Source organism: Lepidochelys kempii, chromosome 2 (assembly GCF_965140285.1).
Source record: "Lepidochelys kempii isolate rLepKem1 chromosome 2, rLepKem1.hap1, whole genome shotgun sequence".
Taxonomy (NCBI): Eukaryota; Metazoa; Chordata; order Testudines; family Cheloniidae; genus Lepidochelys; species Lepidochelys kempii.
The window spans coordinates 81163680-81179672 of NC_136381.1; the positions used below are offsets into that span (position 1 = coordinate 81163680).

Genomic DNA, 15993 nt, shown 5'->3' on the forward strand with positions numbered 1-15993 from the left:
TGTTTGCTACCTGAATGAAATGGGATTGTTTTTGCTCACTGATTCCTTGACAATCTTTTGTAATGGGAAAATAAATGGCAACCAACGCTTATCTGAATTTTCAGCTGAATAATTATTTGGGCTAAAATTCATGGAACTTTTGGGATTCTCTAACATCTTCATAAATAAATTGGCATTGGTCAAGGTATTCAAACAACAAACCATATGACACCATGAATAACATCTTAGCAAAGTTACCACATTTATTCACTAAAATATCTGCAAATCATTTTTAGTATTATCTGAACAGCTCTAACGTAGAGACTTCCATGTCAATCTTTCCTAAGGATTCTCAAGTCTCTTAGCTTTGCTAGTCTGCTTTCCAATTTCCTTCAACTTAAGCACTGATTTGCTATAGTTTATTTTAGGAGAAATATAGATCTAAATTTTTAGAAGTGACCAAGGATTGAGTTCCTCGATTTTAGGGTGCTTGACTTGACACTCCAGAAAGGGATTGCTTTTTAGGGGGTAGGGACTCAGCATTTTCTGAAAATCAGACCCTTTTAAGGTATCTCAACTTGGGCATCTAAAAACTTAGACACTTAAAATCACTAGTCACTTTTGAAAACATGAGCTAAAGTGTGCATTCTGGAAGGAACGAATGAAACATTCATATCATCATGGGACTGGAATCAGTAGTGTCTAAAATATCTGAAGCCCCACCTATTTTTACATAATAGCAATTTCTACCTCTGAGAAAAACACTGGAATATTGGGAATATTTGTCAACAGTTTACTAGAAGTAAAGGACAGTACTTTGGCTTTAAATGAATCCATCTGTAAGATAACTAAACAGCTGCAAAGGGATCTGTGGGTGTTCTGTTCTTTTGGAAGTCAGGCCATTAAATAACTTATACATAACTTTGGTATGACTAAACTTGTTATGAGATTTCTCCATTGCTGTGTGACACTCTGGTGTAACTAGTTTAATCAGCCCAGTTCTATAGTAGAAAATGTTTGTGGGTATAACTGTACCAGCAACTCAAGGGCAGATTCAAATTTTATACCAGTTTGGTGAACAAAATAAACGATACTGTCAAAGCACTTTTTTGCTGGTACAACTACATCTACACTAAGGCTTTTGCTGATATATAAATGTAATTAAAAAATACATACCTCCCACTGATAGTGCTATACCACTAAAATTTTCTAATGTGGGCCAAGCCTATGAAAGTGGCTTTATTGTTAGAACTCAAATAGAAATGATCAACCCTAGCAATTAAAGATCATAAAAGTTAGAGATGAAAAAGACCCTCAGCTAATTGAGTACATCCCTTCAAGTGAGAGATACAGGGGGAAAAGCCTCAGGATCCACATGGCAGGTCCTTAATGCATAAGAGGAATCCAATTGACTCCCTTTGCAGGATCAAGACCTAAATTTGTAGAACAGTAGAGAGAAATCTGGAAGCTCTATGAGAGGGGAAAATTATTGGCATGAAAGATTCTACACAATTAACAAAACAGAACCACTTGTACAGATACTTGATATTTAATATTCATTATTAGGTGAAATACATGATTTCAAAAACATTGGCTCTTTCAATTTTAGGGCACCTCACCTACACAAATTTCAGCCTGACACGCATGCAACAAAATTCTCAATGGATTGACAAAGTGAGTTTTATATTCTGTGGATTGCCACCTTTTTCTTTTTTTTTCTTCGTGATAGCTCTTGAGACTTCATCAAGCAGACTCCAAATTGTATGCTCAAGGACTAGACACACAAGAGAGCCTCTCCAAGTCAATTTAGCAATAGGCTATCTGCTTTTTTTCTTTGGTACAGAAAGCTTTAAAAGACAATATTCCAAAGTTTTTGTGTCTTCATCCCAATGTTGAAGAACTCTGCTGACTGAGTCCCAGGCCAAGACAGGCACTTGACTAGTGACCTGATGGTATGGAGGCCAGTTAATCCATGTTGTGCTTGAATCAACTGTAGTTGACAAAAAAAAATGGTTCTGGGTATGCACAGGACTCAGTTTAAAAGTATGAGAGTAGGGAAAACTCCTTTATTTAAGCTCTCCATTCCAGAAGGCTGAGGCCATCATTGAACAGAAAGAAAATGTTTCTAAGCCCTTGTTGTTTTTTCTGTGGAATAAAACATATGAGGATCTTTTCTGCAGAAAAAAGATTCATATTTAATTTTATATAAATATGTGGAAACTGAACTTTTTAATGTTATTTTTAAATGAATTAATGTTCAGTTCTCTTCTTGTCCTTTCTTACTCTTTTGTTCTTTCCCAATTGCTTAGATGATTCTTCCTGGAAAAAAAAAAATCACACAAATATGATTTCAGTAATCTCTTGCCTTCTAGTAAAGACCACTTTGTTTTTCTGTGCACTGCTAACATTCTTTTGAGGTGACTCACTACACTTAATAGTGTAATCAGTTTAAAATATTCATAGTTCAGAGACTGTGATCATTCAGACTTGTATATTTAACAACCTAACTTTCTTATTTAGTAAATTTTTGTCTTGAGCAACTCTAAAACCTTTATTCATAGTTACAAAAGGAATTATCGCCCTGACTCTGACCTCGCTTACAACAGTTAAGCTCTTCAGGGCAAGGATCTTGTCTTCCTCTCTACATCACCTAACAGAATGGACCTCTGAACCTAACTGGGGGCTCTGGGCACTGCCCCAATAAGCACTCATATAATAAGGAAGAGAGCTGAATGAATAGATAAGATAAACATAATAACTTCACATTGGTGTGACTTCACTGAAGTAACACCATGTTAAGCGGGAGTGGACCAACATGTGTGCTTCACTCACTATCTTGCACTTTAGGACCAAAAAATGAATGAAAGTGCTCACCCCAATAGCCAGCTGGGGTTTTGGTGGAGGCAGGAGCAGTGGAGACATATCTCAACCAGAAGCAGCTAATGCATTGTTCCACATGCCCCCTTGCTTCCCACACTCCCCCTTCACCTCTGGTGGGTATGGGATGAGGCTCACTCCTGCTGCCACTGGGTAGGTGGACAGAGGAGGGGGTGCAGGGCTGGATGATTGGCTCCCATCTGGTGCAGTGAGGAAAAGGCAGTGATAAGGTTTGCTTCTCAGGTGGGGAAGCCTTGCAGGCTCTCTGTTTCAGCCCCACTTTTAAGCTACTAATGCTGGATCTCCTCTGATGCCAGGGGCTAACTTGACAGCCAGTTCTGCAGTTTCCTTACCTGGTGAAATTAGCAAGTTGGTGTGTGAGTTTTTTCACCTTCCACATGGCATCCAAGAGGTTTGAGAAATTTAATTACAATTGTTATAACTTTGGTATGATCTGGTGGATTAGGAAGGGTACAATTAAAGGCCCTAAACCCAGCAGGCTGCCTGGGCATTGTCCCAAGCACTTTCATGGAATAGCAATGGAGTATGCCTATATGTCTCATGGAGCTTGTGACTTACCTCATCTCGTGTCTCCTACCTCCAGCATGGAGGAAAGAAGTGGGTCAGGACTCTAGCTTCCAGTCTGGGGTGCCTGGCAGACCTAAGGATGACCTTCACTCTCACATTGAGGTTTATAATACATTGGGGTGTGGGGTGGCTTATCCTAGTATGGTATGACTTGTTAATAAAAATACAGCCTCCATATTTAATCACATTATGGTGTCTGTGTCTCACTGTTTCCATGTTCAAATCAACACACAGTGTTTACGAGCTGACGACAATGCAGGGCCTCCAGTTTCTCATGTCTGGTGTAAGTATCAAACACATCTGAACCTGCTGTAAAAACCTGTTTCCTTCCTACTAGCATGCAATTCTCACATTTCATGTATAATTTACAAAATGCCTTTGATCCTTTACTGGAAACTAGCATTTAAAATGAAACAGAAAAGTCCATTACTGGAACACATTAAAGAGCATGTTTGCATCCTGATTGCTATGCTGAAGACAATTAGCAAAAAAGAACACTTTTCCAAGAACCACAGACACAATTGCTATCTACAGCACTAGTATCTTTAGCATTCATTTGATAAACATTTCACTGAATGATGTTAACCTCTACAAAGGAGATCAAATTACACAAACCTTAAAAGGAACTGAATCAATCTGAAATAAAGTCATTAAAAAAAAAAACACACCAAAAGTAAATCCTGACTCCCTGAGGACAATTTTGTTTTACAACCACATTTTCCTATTTTGAAAGAATATTTTTCTTTCCCCTGCTGCTGTATGAACAATCCACAACCCACACAAAAGAGAGGAAATGGACTGACTATATAAGGAAACAGTGAAACTCAATATACACAAAGTGCTGTGAAATGCACAAAGTAAACAAACAGAAAAGGGGGAAAGAAAATTCTTCTCTCTTTCAGTTATAACCATCTTAGATGCACTTTGTATCAGAAGTAGGAGAACTTTTTCATGCAAAAGTGTGATTTTTGAAGTATCCCTTAAACTATTGGTTCCAGGTGCCTGGATCCTTTTAGAGTTGGCAATTACATATTATACACATACATGCATATCTACAAACATGATTTATATCTTCTAGAGTGAAGAGCAGGAAGGGAACAGAAACATTAAGAGGCAGGAGAAGCTGGCATGGATGGTAAGGTGCAGGAGGTAGGGAACTTGAAGTTTTAAAATTTGAACTGTTTGGGAAAATTAGAGGAAAATATAATTTTGATACTTAGTACTTATACCCATAGGCGCTGACTCCATGGTTGCTCAAAAATGGTGGATGCAGCCAGATTCCCCCCTCCGGCTCAGTGCCTCCTGCCTGCTGGCGGCTCCGCCAATCAACTCCTCCCTGTGCCTCACACCCACCACGATCAGCTGTTCTGTGGCATGCAGGAGGCGCTGGGAGGGAGGGAGGGCGGTATGTGCTCAGGGGAGGGGGCTGAACAGGGCAGGAAAAGGCAGGATGGGATGGAGCAGGGGCAGGGTAGGAAGGGGCAGGGTGGAATGGGGGCTTGAGGGAAAGGGTGGAGGTGAGGTGGGAGGGGAATATTGGGGGAAGGGGTGGAGTGGAGCACACAACACCCCCCCCGGCACATTAGAAAGTCAGCGCCTCTGTTTATACATAACTTCTATTTCAGTACTTTGCAAATATTATTTCATCCTGTATGAGCAAATACTATTGCTAACACCAGGGGTGGGCAAACTTTTTGGCCTGAGGGCCACATTGGGGTTCCAGAACTGTATGGAGGGCTGGGTAGGGAAGGCTGTGTCTCCCCAAACAGCCTGGCCCCTGCCCCCTATCTGCACCCTCCCACTTCCCACACCCCAACCACCCCCTCAGAACTCCCGACCCATCCAGCCTCCCCTGCTCCTTGTCCCCTGACCACCCTCTCCCAGAACCCCTTCCCCCTAACCTCCCCCCCCCCGGACCCTACCCCCTATCCAAGCCTCCTGCTCCCCATTCCCTGACTGCCCCAACCCCTATCCACACCCCCAACCCCTGACAGGCCCCCCGGGACTCCCATGCTTATTCAACCACCCCCTTATCTACCCTCCCCCCGCTCTCTGCCCCCTTACTATGCTGCTCAGAGCACCAGGACTGGCAGCCGCACTGCCTGGCCAAAGCCAGCCCCGCCACCTCACAGTCTAGAGCACCGGGGCAGGCCAGCGGCTCTCGCAGCTGCGCTGCCCGGAAGGAGTTCGCAGCCCTGCCGCCCAGAGCGCTGGCGGCACAGGTAGCTGAGGCTGCTGGGGAGGAGGGAAAGCAGGGGAGAGGCCGGGGGCGAGCCTCCCCGGCTGGGAGCTCAAGGGCTGGGCAGGAGGGTCCCACGGGCCACAGTTTGCCCACCTCTGGCTTACACAATATATTACATAAGAAAGAATTATTATCTGTACTTTACAGATCAGGAAACAAAACCCAGAAAAGTTTAAGAGACTTTCCTGTGGTCACACAGGGAGTCTGCAACAGAGCTAGGACCAGAACACAGATCACTAGACTTCAAATTAGTAGAGCCCTGCAAATCCACAGGTATCTGCTTTATATACATGGACGATTTTTGCGGATAGCAGTGCAGATGCGGATACAAGTTTTGTATCCGTGCAGGGCTCTGACAGTAAGAGATGGACAGGCAGCTGTGAGGTACTGCAGAACAGATCCTCCACCTGCCCTGGGTGGGGATCATGGGGGGCAGGGACACGGGGGCAGGGGCTGCTCAGGCCCCACGTCCAGGCCAGGAGGAGGGTCCACGGTGGCTCCGCACAGCGGCCTGCCTGGCTCTTATCATGTCAGGGCTATGGCTCCAAGCCATCCCCCAGCCGAAGCCAGGTCGGGGAGAGCCACGCTGGCAGCTTAGGAGAGCCGCAGCAGACCCTCCACCTGCCCTGGGTTGGGGGGCTGGGACACGGGTCAGAGGCTGCTCAGGCTCCCTGCACAGGGCAGGTGGAGGGTCTGCCGCAGCTCCCCACAGCTGCCAGCGCAGCTCTTCCTGACTCAACTCCAGCCGGGGAGAGGGGTGGCTCAAAGCTGTTGCCTGGCAACGGAAAGAGCCTCCCCTGGGCGGGGGGCCCGAGCAGCCCCTGGGCAGCTTCACAGGTCTCCCCCATTCTCCCGGCTACCCCAGAGTGGAGCCCAGCCAGGGAGCCGTGGGGAGTTGCGACCGACCCTCCACCTGCCCACAGTGCGGGGTTGAGGGGCTGAGAGCAGCCCACAGCCATGTCCTAGCCCCCCAGGCTTCCTGCCTGGCTGAGGGCAGGTACAGGGTCCGCAGCTCCGCACGAGCTCCCCACAGCTGCCCACACGGCTCTGCCCAACCAGCCTGCAGTGGTGGAGATGCCTCAGAGCCTCAGCCCAGCCCCCACTGTAAAGCCCTGCTTATCCGTGGATATCTGCAGATATCCGCAACGTGCGGATTGGATGCGGATACACTTTTGTGTATCCGCGCAGGGCTCTACAAATTAGATACTTTAACCATGAGCCCACCTTACTCTCTCTCGTGGGCCTGTTAGGAGTAATGCCCAAATTGAATATTACTCTGGAAGACTACTTAAAACCATGTACATTTGATTGCTGGGATTCTGTGCTAAACAGGAGTGTGGGCAGTTAAGGGAAGACATAGGAGAGGGAATATAGTTTCACCCTGGACTTGAGCAACACCACCAGGTGGTTTGTTATCAAGCTGTAAAATGTTTATATCAGCACTGTATAGTGTGGTAAAGTAAACATTTTCAAAGGCAACTAAGTGATGTAGGAGGCTAAGTCCCACTCAAAGTCAATCCACTTAGGTGCTTTTCAAAAATTGTACCCTTAGTCTTTTCTTTGTTCTTGATTTCCACTCTTCTAATCTAGTTTTTAAATGGGGAAAGTCTGGTGTTTTATTGTTTATGAATTGTTTACATGTTTTTCTGTACATATAAATTTCTTCTGAGAGCGGCTTTCTCTTTGATAAAGCATCCAAAATGTTGAATTGTACAATCAGTGTAGAGTGAACTGTATCATTTCTGAAAAACAGCTCACTGTAGTTAAATAACCTGAGATTCATACAGTGTATCAGAACAAATGAGGTGTTTAAGAAAAAAGAAAAAAAAAAAAGATACAAGTATCAGACCAAATCCTGACTTCTTTGAAGTTAACGTCAAAGCTCCCATTGATTTCAATGGGACTAGAACTTGGCCTCACTCAATCTCAGGGTCATTTGAGATGGTGAGACCATGACGCTGCCTATCATGAATTTGGTTATCAGGCACGTATTCTAACTTGGGATCTCTAACGCCATAGTCTTTACCCATGTAAGGCAGTCAAATTAACCTTTTTTCTTTTTTTACTTTTATGTTTAACAGGCAACAAAACCAAAATTACACAACACAAGGAAAAATTCCAAAGAAGTAAAAAAACAAAGGGGAGTCTATGGAATCTTAATAAGGAGAAAAGTAGTGAAGGAATCTTTTTAACTGAGCTCTTAGGTTTAGCTTAAGCACTCAAAGGTTACCATGAGGCAGATCCTCAGCTGGTGTAAACTGTCATAGCTCCATTGACTTCAGTTGAGCGATGACAATTTATACAAATTGAGTACATGGCCCTATATGTTCAGATATTGACATTGTCAATCTTCCAGTAATAACTTACAGCTGAACTTGTGTAACTGTATTCCACTAGTATATTTCTGGCACAATTGTTGATGTGTTTAAAGCGATCTGGTCCTAGCCGGATACCTCCATACCAGCGGGATACCACAACCAAAACATTACGGACATTCAAAATCTGTTTTAAAAAACAAACAAACCCAGAACTTTATTTTAAATAGATAAACACATAAGTCAATAGTTTCTTTTGTATAATGAAAGCTTTTTCTTTCCCAAAGGAACTTGCAAGGGATATTATTAAAGGGATACTTGTTGATTCACATTTATTATTTTTAAATATTGTGCATTTTTAGTACTATTTGTATTGAGGCCTGAATCCCTGCCCCATGAACAGAGCTTCTATCTGCATTTTTAACTTTATCCTGAAACACTGTGGGGGTTAGGGTAGGTAATTGTCTTGGGCTGGTTCTCTGAAGACTTTTGTAAGCTGCAGCTTCAGAACATGCACGTGGAGCTTCTCAGAAATGCTCCAGGCCTGGGCTGCTGCCACTTGCAGGGCAGCAACAGTAGCACACGGAGAAGACATGAAAGGTAAGGAGAACTTCGCATCTGAACTAGGTTCTCTTCCCACCCTGAAAAAATAATTCTGGTGAGGAGGACTTGACCCTCATCTCTCCACTCAAACAGAAAGGTAAGGCAAATATTGGCCATTTGCCTCTTTTGTCCCTCAAAAATACCCTTTTCTAGTCCCTGTGTTTTTCAGTTAAGTTAAATGTATCTTTCCGCTTTACTCCCCCCACCCTCCAATTCTCTTTTTATAAGTGCACTGGAGCCAGAGAATTTTGCCTAGCAGTACTTGTAGGAGGCAGTGCTTGTGCCTCCGGCTCATAGCCCCTCCCCTGGCTTTATGAGGCTGTGCCGCCTCGACCCCCCTCAGTTCCTTAGCTCCGAAAGCCCAGATATTAAACTCCGATGAAGAAGGGATGGAGGATGGGTTGTGGAATACATGTCTGCATCACATCTTGAAGAACCACAGTGTCAGTAAGTAACCGTTTCTTCTTCCAGTAGATGCAGCCATGTACTCCACTTAGATGACTCACAGGCAGTACCCAGAGGAGGCGGAGTCTATCTAAACAAGGATTCCAGGATTGCCCTTCCAAAGTTTACATCAGCTCTGGAAGTTGCAGTAATGGCATAATGGTTCATAAATGTATTTATGGATGACTATGTCGCAGCCCTGCAAATGTCCAATATCGAAACGTCATCAAGGAACGCTAGTGACATTGCTTGCGCTCTCGTAGAATTAGCTCACATCCACTCAAGGGGTGTAGTTGAAGCTATTTCATATGAAGACTTGATACAGGATGTTATCCATCTGAAGATCGTTTGTGAAGAGACTGCTCGATCCTTCATACAATCCCCATACAACACAAACAGGTGAGGCAAAGCACGAAATGCTTTAGTCCTGTCAAGATAGAAGGCTAGACATCCCCTGACATCTAATGTATGGAGATGCTGCTCCTCTAAGAGATGGATGCTGCTTAGGAAAGAACACAGGTAAATATACTGCCTGGTTCAAATGAAAGCCAAGAGACCATTTTCAGTAAAAATTTTGGGTGCGGCTGTAAAGTCAATTTGTCCTTGGAGAACTGTGTATAAGGTGGTATTGTAATCAGAGCCTGCAACCTGCAGACTCTACTTGCAGATTTTATCACAACCAGTAAACAGTTTTCTGGCACAAAAGTGGAAAGGAACAAGATGCCAGAAGCTCACAGAGGTCCCACTAAGGCTGCCAGTACTGTGTGACGGTCCTACAGAGGAACCAGCTCTCAGACTGGAGAATGGAGATGAAGAAGCCCTTTTAAGACTCTTACTACCATGGCACTGGAAAAGACTGATCTTCCAGGAATGGGGGGATGAAATGCTGAAATTGCCACCAGATGCACCCTCAATGAGCTAAGCACAAGGCCCCACAACCAATGATGCAGCAAGTACTGGTTAGAAGCCAGCATCAGTTGAACTCTGCTGGCCGACAACCACACAGAAAACCATTTCTATTTCACCAAATAGGCAATTCTGGTAGAGGGACTTTCCACTGTTGAATAGAACCTGTTGAAAGCCACTGAACAATGCTCTTCCTCCTTATTCAACCATGAAGCAGCCACGCAGTGAGATGGAAAGAAGCTGACTAAGGGGTGCAAGCTGTGACCATGATTATGCGTGAGGAGATCAGGATGGAGAGGAAGGGATATGGGAGGCTGAATCGGGAAGGTCATACAACCAAACACTGCTCAGCCATGCTGGGGCAATGAGGATGAACTTGACCTGATCCACTTTCAGCTTGAAGATGACCTACGGAACGATCGGGATCAGAGGAAACGTGTACAGAAGAGCCAATTACCAGCTGAGATAGAAAGCGTCAGTCAGGGAGCCTGGACCAAACTGCCCATAATGATAAATATAATAAACCCAATTCATCCCTCGTGTAACTCCATGAACTTCAGTAGTTACAGTATTGCAACTCAGGCATAAAATTGGAAGTTGTCCAATGGAACACATATGGATACACGAGATCCAACACAAATTCACCTGCAACAGCTCAACTATCACTACCTAGCCCAGACAGATATGTTTTATATGGCAATTTGTATAGAGAAACCTTATTTATGTAACTGTAAAAATATTGTCAAATTGTTCTGCCTTTGTATGTGGAAACAAGAATTCAATAAAAATTACAGCATAAGAAAGAATAAAGGGACTATCTAGAAAAGAAGTGTTGAGACAATTTCAATACAGTTCATGTTTCACAATATACTTCTACAACAATTGTGAGCTCAGTGAATTAACTCTAGCAAAGCAACTCTGGATATCAATTGTTCATAGTAAGCAGGATGCCAAATGGCATTAGGAAATTGTTGAGCTCTCTATCATTTTAAATCTAAAAAATAAGTCTTAAATATTGTTTCTTCTAACCGGAAAGTACTATCTTGATTGAAGTGGTTTTAGTTTATCTTAGACAAGATAAGAGTCCTACAGAAGAGGAGACCATATCTTCACAGATCATATCACTAGAACCTCAGTGATAAAGAAATATGCCCAAGTTGGGGCAAGAGCTGGGGTGGTTGTTTTTTAAAAAAATGGTGCAATACAAAAGTTCCCCAAACACTACACTTTCCTCAAAACTGTTTTTATGCATTCTTCATGAGAATGGGGAAGGATGAGCCATAGTATAGTTACTGCATAGAATCTAATCCTCTTCCCCAGGCATGAAGTATAATACTTTGTTCATTTCTATTAGCGGCAGAGGTTAATTTAGTCTACCTTGTAATTTTGTATCCTATAGAGCAGATATAAGAAAATGGAAGAGTTAAAAAAAGAAAAGACAGGTAGAATTTATGGTTTAACTTCTTGCCTCATCAAGTTTCAGTAGAATAGAGACTGCTGTGACTGCAAATGATATACTAACCTGCAAAAACTGCAAACCCCCAAATGAAAATGAAAACAGAAAGAGCAGATTTACAATTATCAGTCATAAGTGTGTTTAAGCAGGAAGTCAAGAGATCTCACTGAAGAGCTACAAATGAACTTATGAACTGCTACTACTCAAGCGCTCATACACTTTTCTTTCCCCTGGGAACTATGCTTTCCTGATCCATACAGAATAACTCTCTCAAATATCTAATTGATGTGGTGGTAAGCAAAGTGATGGTCCTAAGTAGAATCTTACAAGCTGGTGTGTGCTGTTCCTTTGGGAACAGCAAGCCTGGTAATTCAATGAGTATTCAGTGAATAAGGGGCTGGACACTGCAGGAAACACTCTGAGAACCTGGGAGTTGGTGTGTACCTATCATTACCTAATAGAACTACTTTTTTTAAAGCCACGTAATATATAGAATACTAAATCTATAGGGCTATTTGCAGAGCAAAAATTAGAATCATCTTAAGTGCATAAAGCTGTAAGCCTTATTTACGATCTATGATTCTAAAACACATTTAAAACTATCTAAAGACAAAGTTTGTTTCCTTTAACCTGCATAAGATGGAGGAGGCGTCCACCTGCTGCTGTCTCCCCATCATCTTCACAATCCTGTAAGTACGTCTGTTTGTCCTCACAGTATATTCTGAAAACAAGCAACAGTATTAGAACCTAACCCAAAAATATCAATCACTTAATATTTTTACAGTGTGACACCCTGGCACACCCCAACATTCACCACTGTCGTAATTAAGATATGTTTTGTATAAATTATGCCTTGTGAGGTATCATTCTAAAAGTCTTGATGTGCTAGACAGTAATATCTCATTGGATTGTACGTGCTATCATCGTATGTGAAGTTATGAAGTTTGGCTATGTATGTGTTATTAAAACATGTTGTGAGGTTGAAAATACCCACAAACAGCCTTTCAGGTTCAACAGTAAAAAGGCCAAACAATGTTAATGGCTTGTTGAGGAAATGCACACAAGCACAAGGATTACCCCAGGAACTGTGTACAATAGAAACCCTTTCAGAGATAGCACTACACAGTGGGAACTATTTGACCCAGATCACAGCAAAAGATCTTTCAAGCAAGTAGGAAGAAGATATAAAAGGGGGACAATGACATCATGATGGTACCTCACTCTCCCTACAACACACCTGGAAACACATGAGGGGCAAGGACTGAACTATGGAAAGCGATGGTCCCAGGCTCGAGGGATTTTTAGCCTGTGTATGAAAACCTAGGAAAGCCAAGGCAGCTTGTGCCTTAAGAATCTACCAGCCTGTTTATCACTCAGGGTGAGAATTTGCTAATTCATATCCTACCTATCTAGTGTGTTAAGCTCAGTTTGCAGTTTTGTTTATTTACTAAGATAATTTGCTTTGATATGTTTGCTATCACTTATAATCACTTAAAATCTATCCTTTTGTAGTTAATAAATTTGTTTTTGTTTTGTCTAAAGCCAGTGTGTGGAAATTATAACTTGGGGCAGAAAACTGTTGCATATCTCTCTCCACATTGAGGGAGGGTGTGAATTTTATGAGCTTATGCTGTACAGTTCCCAGGTCAGTAGTGAGTTATTAGCATTTGATGAATGTTCTGTCTGATAGGACTAGGACTTACACATGGACAGAAACTCATCTGAAGTCCCAAGCTAAGCAAAGAAAACCCTCACCAGAGTTCTGAATTTATTTACAAGTTTTTTAATGTGACCAAAATAAAACAAACTAATAAAATCTGTGGCCACATTCTCCACATGCAGCTCAACAGACTTTAAACACTAAATCAAATAATACGAACAAAGCGACTGAGCAGCTGTGGGGGCCTCCCACCGCCTGCCGTAGCTGGGCTGCTATGGGGTCCACTCATTGCCCACCACAGCTGGGCAGCTGTGGGAAGCCCCACTGCCTGCAGCAAGTGGGAGCTTCAGGTTCCCTGTGCCACCCTTGGCGGCTGGAAGCTCTGGGAGACCCCCACCACCCACAGGGGCTGGGAGCTCTGGGGGGGACCCCCACAGCCTGCAGGGGCTGGTAGCTCCGGGGGTCCCCCTGCTGCCCAGCGGCTAGGATCTGCTGGGGGGCCAGCCACCAGCGACGGCTGAGAGCTGCGGAGCTGCCTGCTGACAACTCCAGCCTCAGGGCAGAAATGTCACAGAGGTCTCTGAAAGTCATGGATTCCGTGACTTCCATGACATAGCCTTAGTCATGCATGAGAGACTTACACATCAGGCACTTTCGGAGCTGAACACCCTGGAACAGGTGATTTATATTGAAAGGACTGTGTCCTCAGTCTAGTTCCAAACAATTATCCACACAATTGGCATCATGTCACTTGTTACCCAAACTGATTTAATGACCTTTGTTTGTAACATCACACTCAGTTATTATAGAAGCAATGTAATCATGAAAAGAGAATTGTGTAATCAGGTGAAGAATATGAAGCAAAAATAAGATATTTTTGGTTTTGTTTAAAGTGTATGTTGCTAGTGATGGAGAGAGGTGTCATACTGGCAATAGTAAAAACTAACATCTTCTGTTCACAGACAGGTTTCAGAGTAGCAGCGGTGTTAGTCTGTATTCGCAAAAAGAAAAGGAGTACTTGTGGCACCTTAGAGACTAACAAATTTATTTGAGCATAAGCTTCCGATGAAGTGAGCTATAGCTCACAAAAGCTTATGCTCAAATAAATTTGTTAGTCTCTAAGGTGCCACAAGTACTCCTTTTCTTTTTGTTCACAGACAGATATAGCATGCATGGTATTCAAGCCTCCTCTTGCTACCATTTTGCTCTTTGCTAGTACCACCACTAAAAGAAACTGTCTAGGTCAGTTTCCATGCATGCTGTTTCAGATCATTGGCTTCTCTGCTAAGACTGCCAACAAGGGATAACCGTTAGTATCAGTTATAGTGATGGTGGTTTTTGTGATATGGATCTGGACTGAGATCAAGTCATATATGAAGCCGATGTGAAATTAGTTTAGGATAAGGAGCGCTACCAGCAGCCCTACCTATTATTAAGGTTGCCCACAACTTCCCATTTATAAGACCTCATTTTCAGTTATTTATAACTTTGCCAAACTTTTACCATTTGGGTGGAAGTTTTCCATGGCAGGTGTCTGCCTCTAGCTGATTTTTTGGGAAAATTTCATCCAAAATGCTTCATCCGCTTCCAAGAATGAGGCTATATTCAAAAATTCTAGCAACTTTTTTTTTTTTTTTGAGAAGCTCTAGTGTCCTCATGTTTTGGAGAATGGACTTGAAATTTGGCAGAAGACTGACTTTTACATCAAGGACACACTTTTTGTCATCCTTATTAAAATATGCCCAAACCTGGCCAAGATATAAGCCTTTTAAAAATCACAATTTGCACACGTTCAGCCTTAGATCTTCACAGCACAAACCTCTGAAGATTCACACTAGGCATGCTCCAGGCATGATCCATTCACATTAGGCATGCTCCAGCCCAGGGATGAGCAGGAATTTAATGTGCAACCTTAATTCATCCCTCTGGTGCATATGAATTATGATATAGTTCACATACTATCATTCCCACAGGACCCCTGTTTTATTCAGTGCACAGGATGGACAGTACTCAATGACTAGCTGTACAATATTTTGTTTCATCCTCACTGTTCAGTGTGTGACACTAGGCCTTATTTACTGCACACTATTCAGACCCTGCTATGAACACAGGCAACCTTAATTCTGGTATTTCCTAACTTTTCAGTGCCTGACTTTGCAACCTTAAAAATGGTTCTTTCAATATGATTTTTGTGCAAGTAGTATACATAAAATGTATGTTTGTTTGTATGTGTTTCTCTTTCACACACACAAACACACATAAATCCACTGAAGTGTCTTTTTGGAAAACTGGAAATAATTAAATAACCTTCCAAAGCCAAAACCCTGCATGCCACTATTCAGCCCAGAATATTTTATTATCAAAATAAAGTAAATGGAAATGAGGACATTTAAATGTAGGCCAGGAAAACAGTTTATGGGATGTTTTACTTTATATTTATATGTACAATACAGTAATTGTACATTATCTTCAAAGCAGGGGGTCTCTAACGGATTTTGACCATGGAAACCTGGATGAGATAAAACATTGTTGTACGAGTACCATCCACACACAAACTGATTTTAGACATTTCCTGGGTAGCTTTTAAATATACTGTCCTCTATGTCCATCTTCACCATGCTTTGTGCACATGTATGTGGTGTGAGAGAGTGTGCATATATTTATTTCTCTTCCCATTCCAATCCCCAGTACCATACTTATTTATTATTTGTATTGCAATAGTGCCCTGGGACTTCAGTCAGGGATGGGGGTCTCATACAGATACATAAAACAAAAAAGAGGTTCCTGTCCCAAAATGTTTACTATCTATTTTTCTTTCTATTTTCATTATGAATTAGTGGACTCTGCTGGAAGGACTGTTTTCATCCAATAGCATTTCAAAGGGGTATGAGTAGATTCAGAATGATCAATAATTTTCAGACCA

General features: G+C 42.5%; 1 protein-coding gene across 6 annotated transcripts in view; it reads right to left on the reverse strand.

Annotated features, from left to right (window-relative positions):
* Nucleotides 1-1509: 1509 nt before the first annotated feature.
* IMPACT (impact RWD domain protein) overlaps nucleotides 1510-15993 on the reverse strand; it is a 40451-nt gene continuing 25967 nt past the window's right edge. For 3 of the 6 annotated variants that reach the window (XM_073331358.2, XM_073331356.2, XM_073331357.2), the window contains exons 9-11: nucleotides 12041-12131; nucleotides 8054-8188; nucleotides 1510-2298 (exon numbers count right to left, since the gene is read on the reverse strand). In XM_073331358.2, coding sequence (XP_073187459.1) covers nucleotides 2230-2298; nucleotides 8054-8188; nucleotides 12041-12131 — 295 coding nt within the window. In that variant the 3' untranslated portion in view covers nucleotides 1510-2229. Of the gene's footprint in view, nucleotides 2299-2853; nucleotides 3210-3435; nucleotides 3518-8053; nucleotides 8189-12040; nucleotides 12132-15993 lie in introns of all 6 variants that reach the window. The other 3 variants (XR_012157236.2, XR_012157237.2, XM_073331359.2) reach the window with 3 other exon arrangements.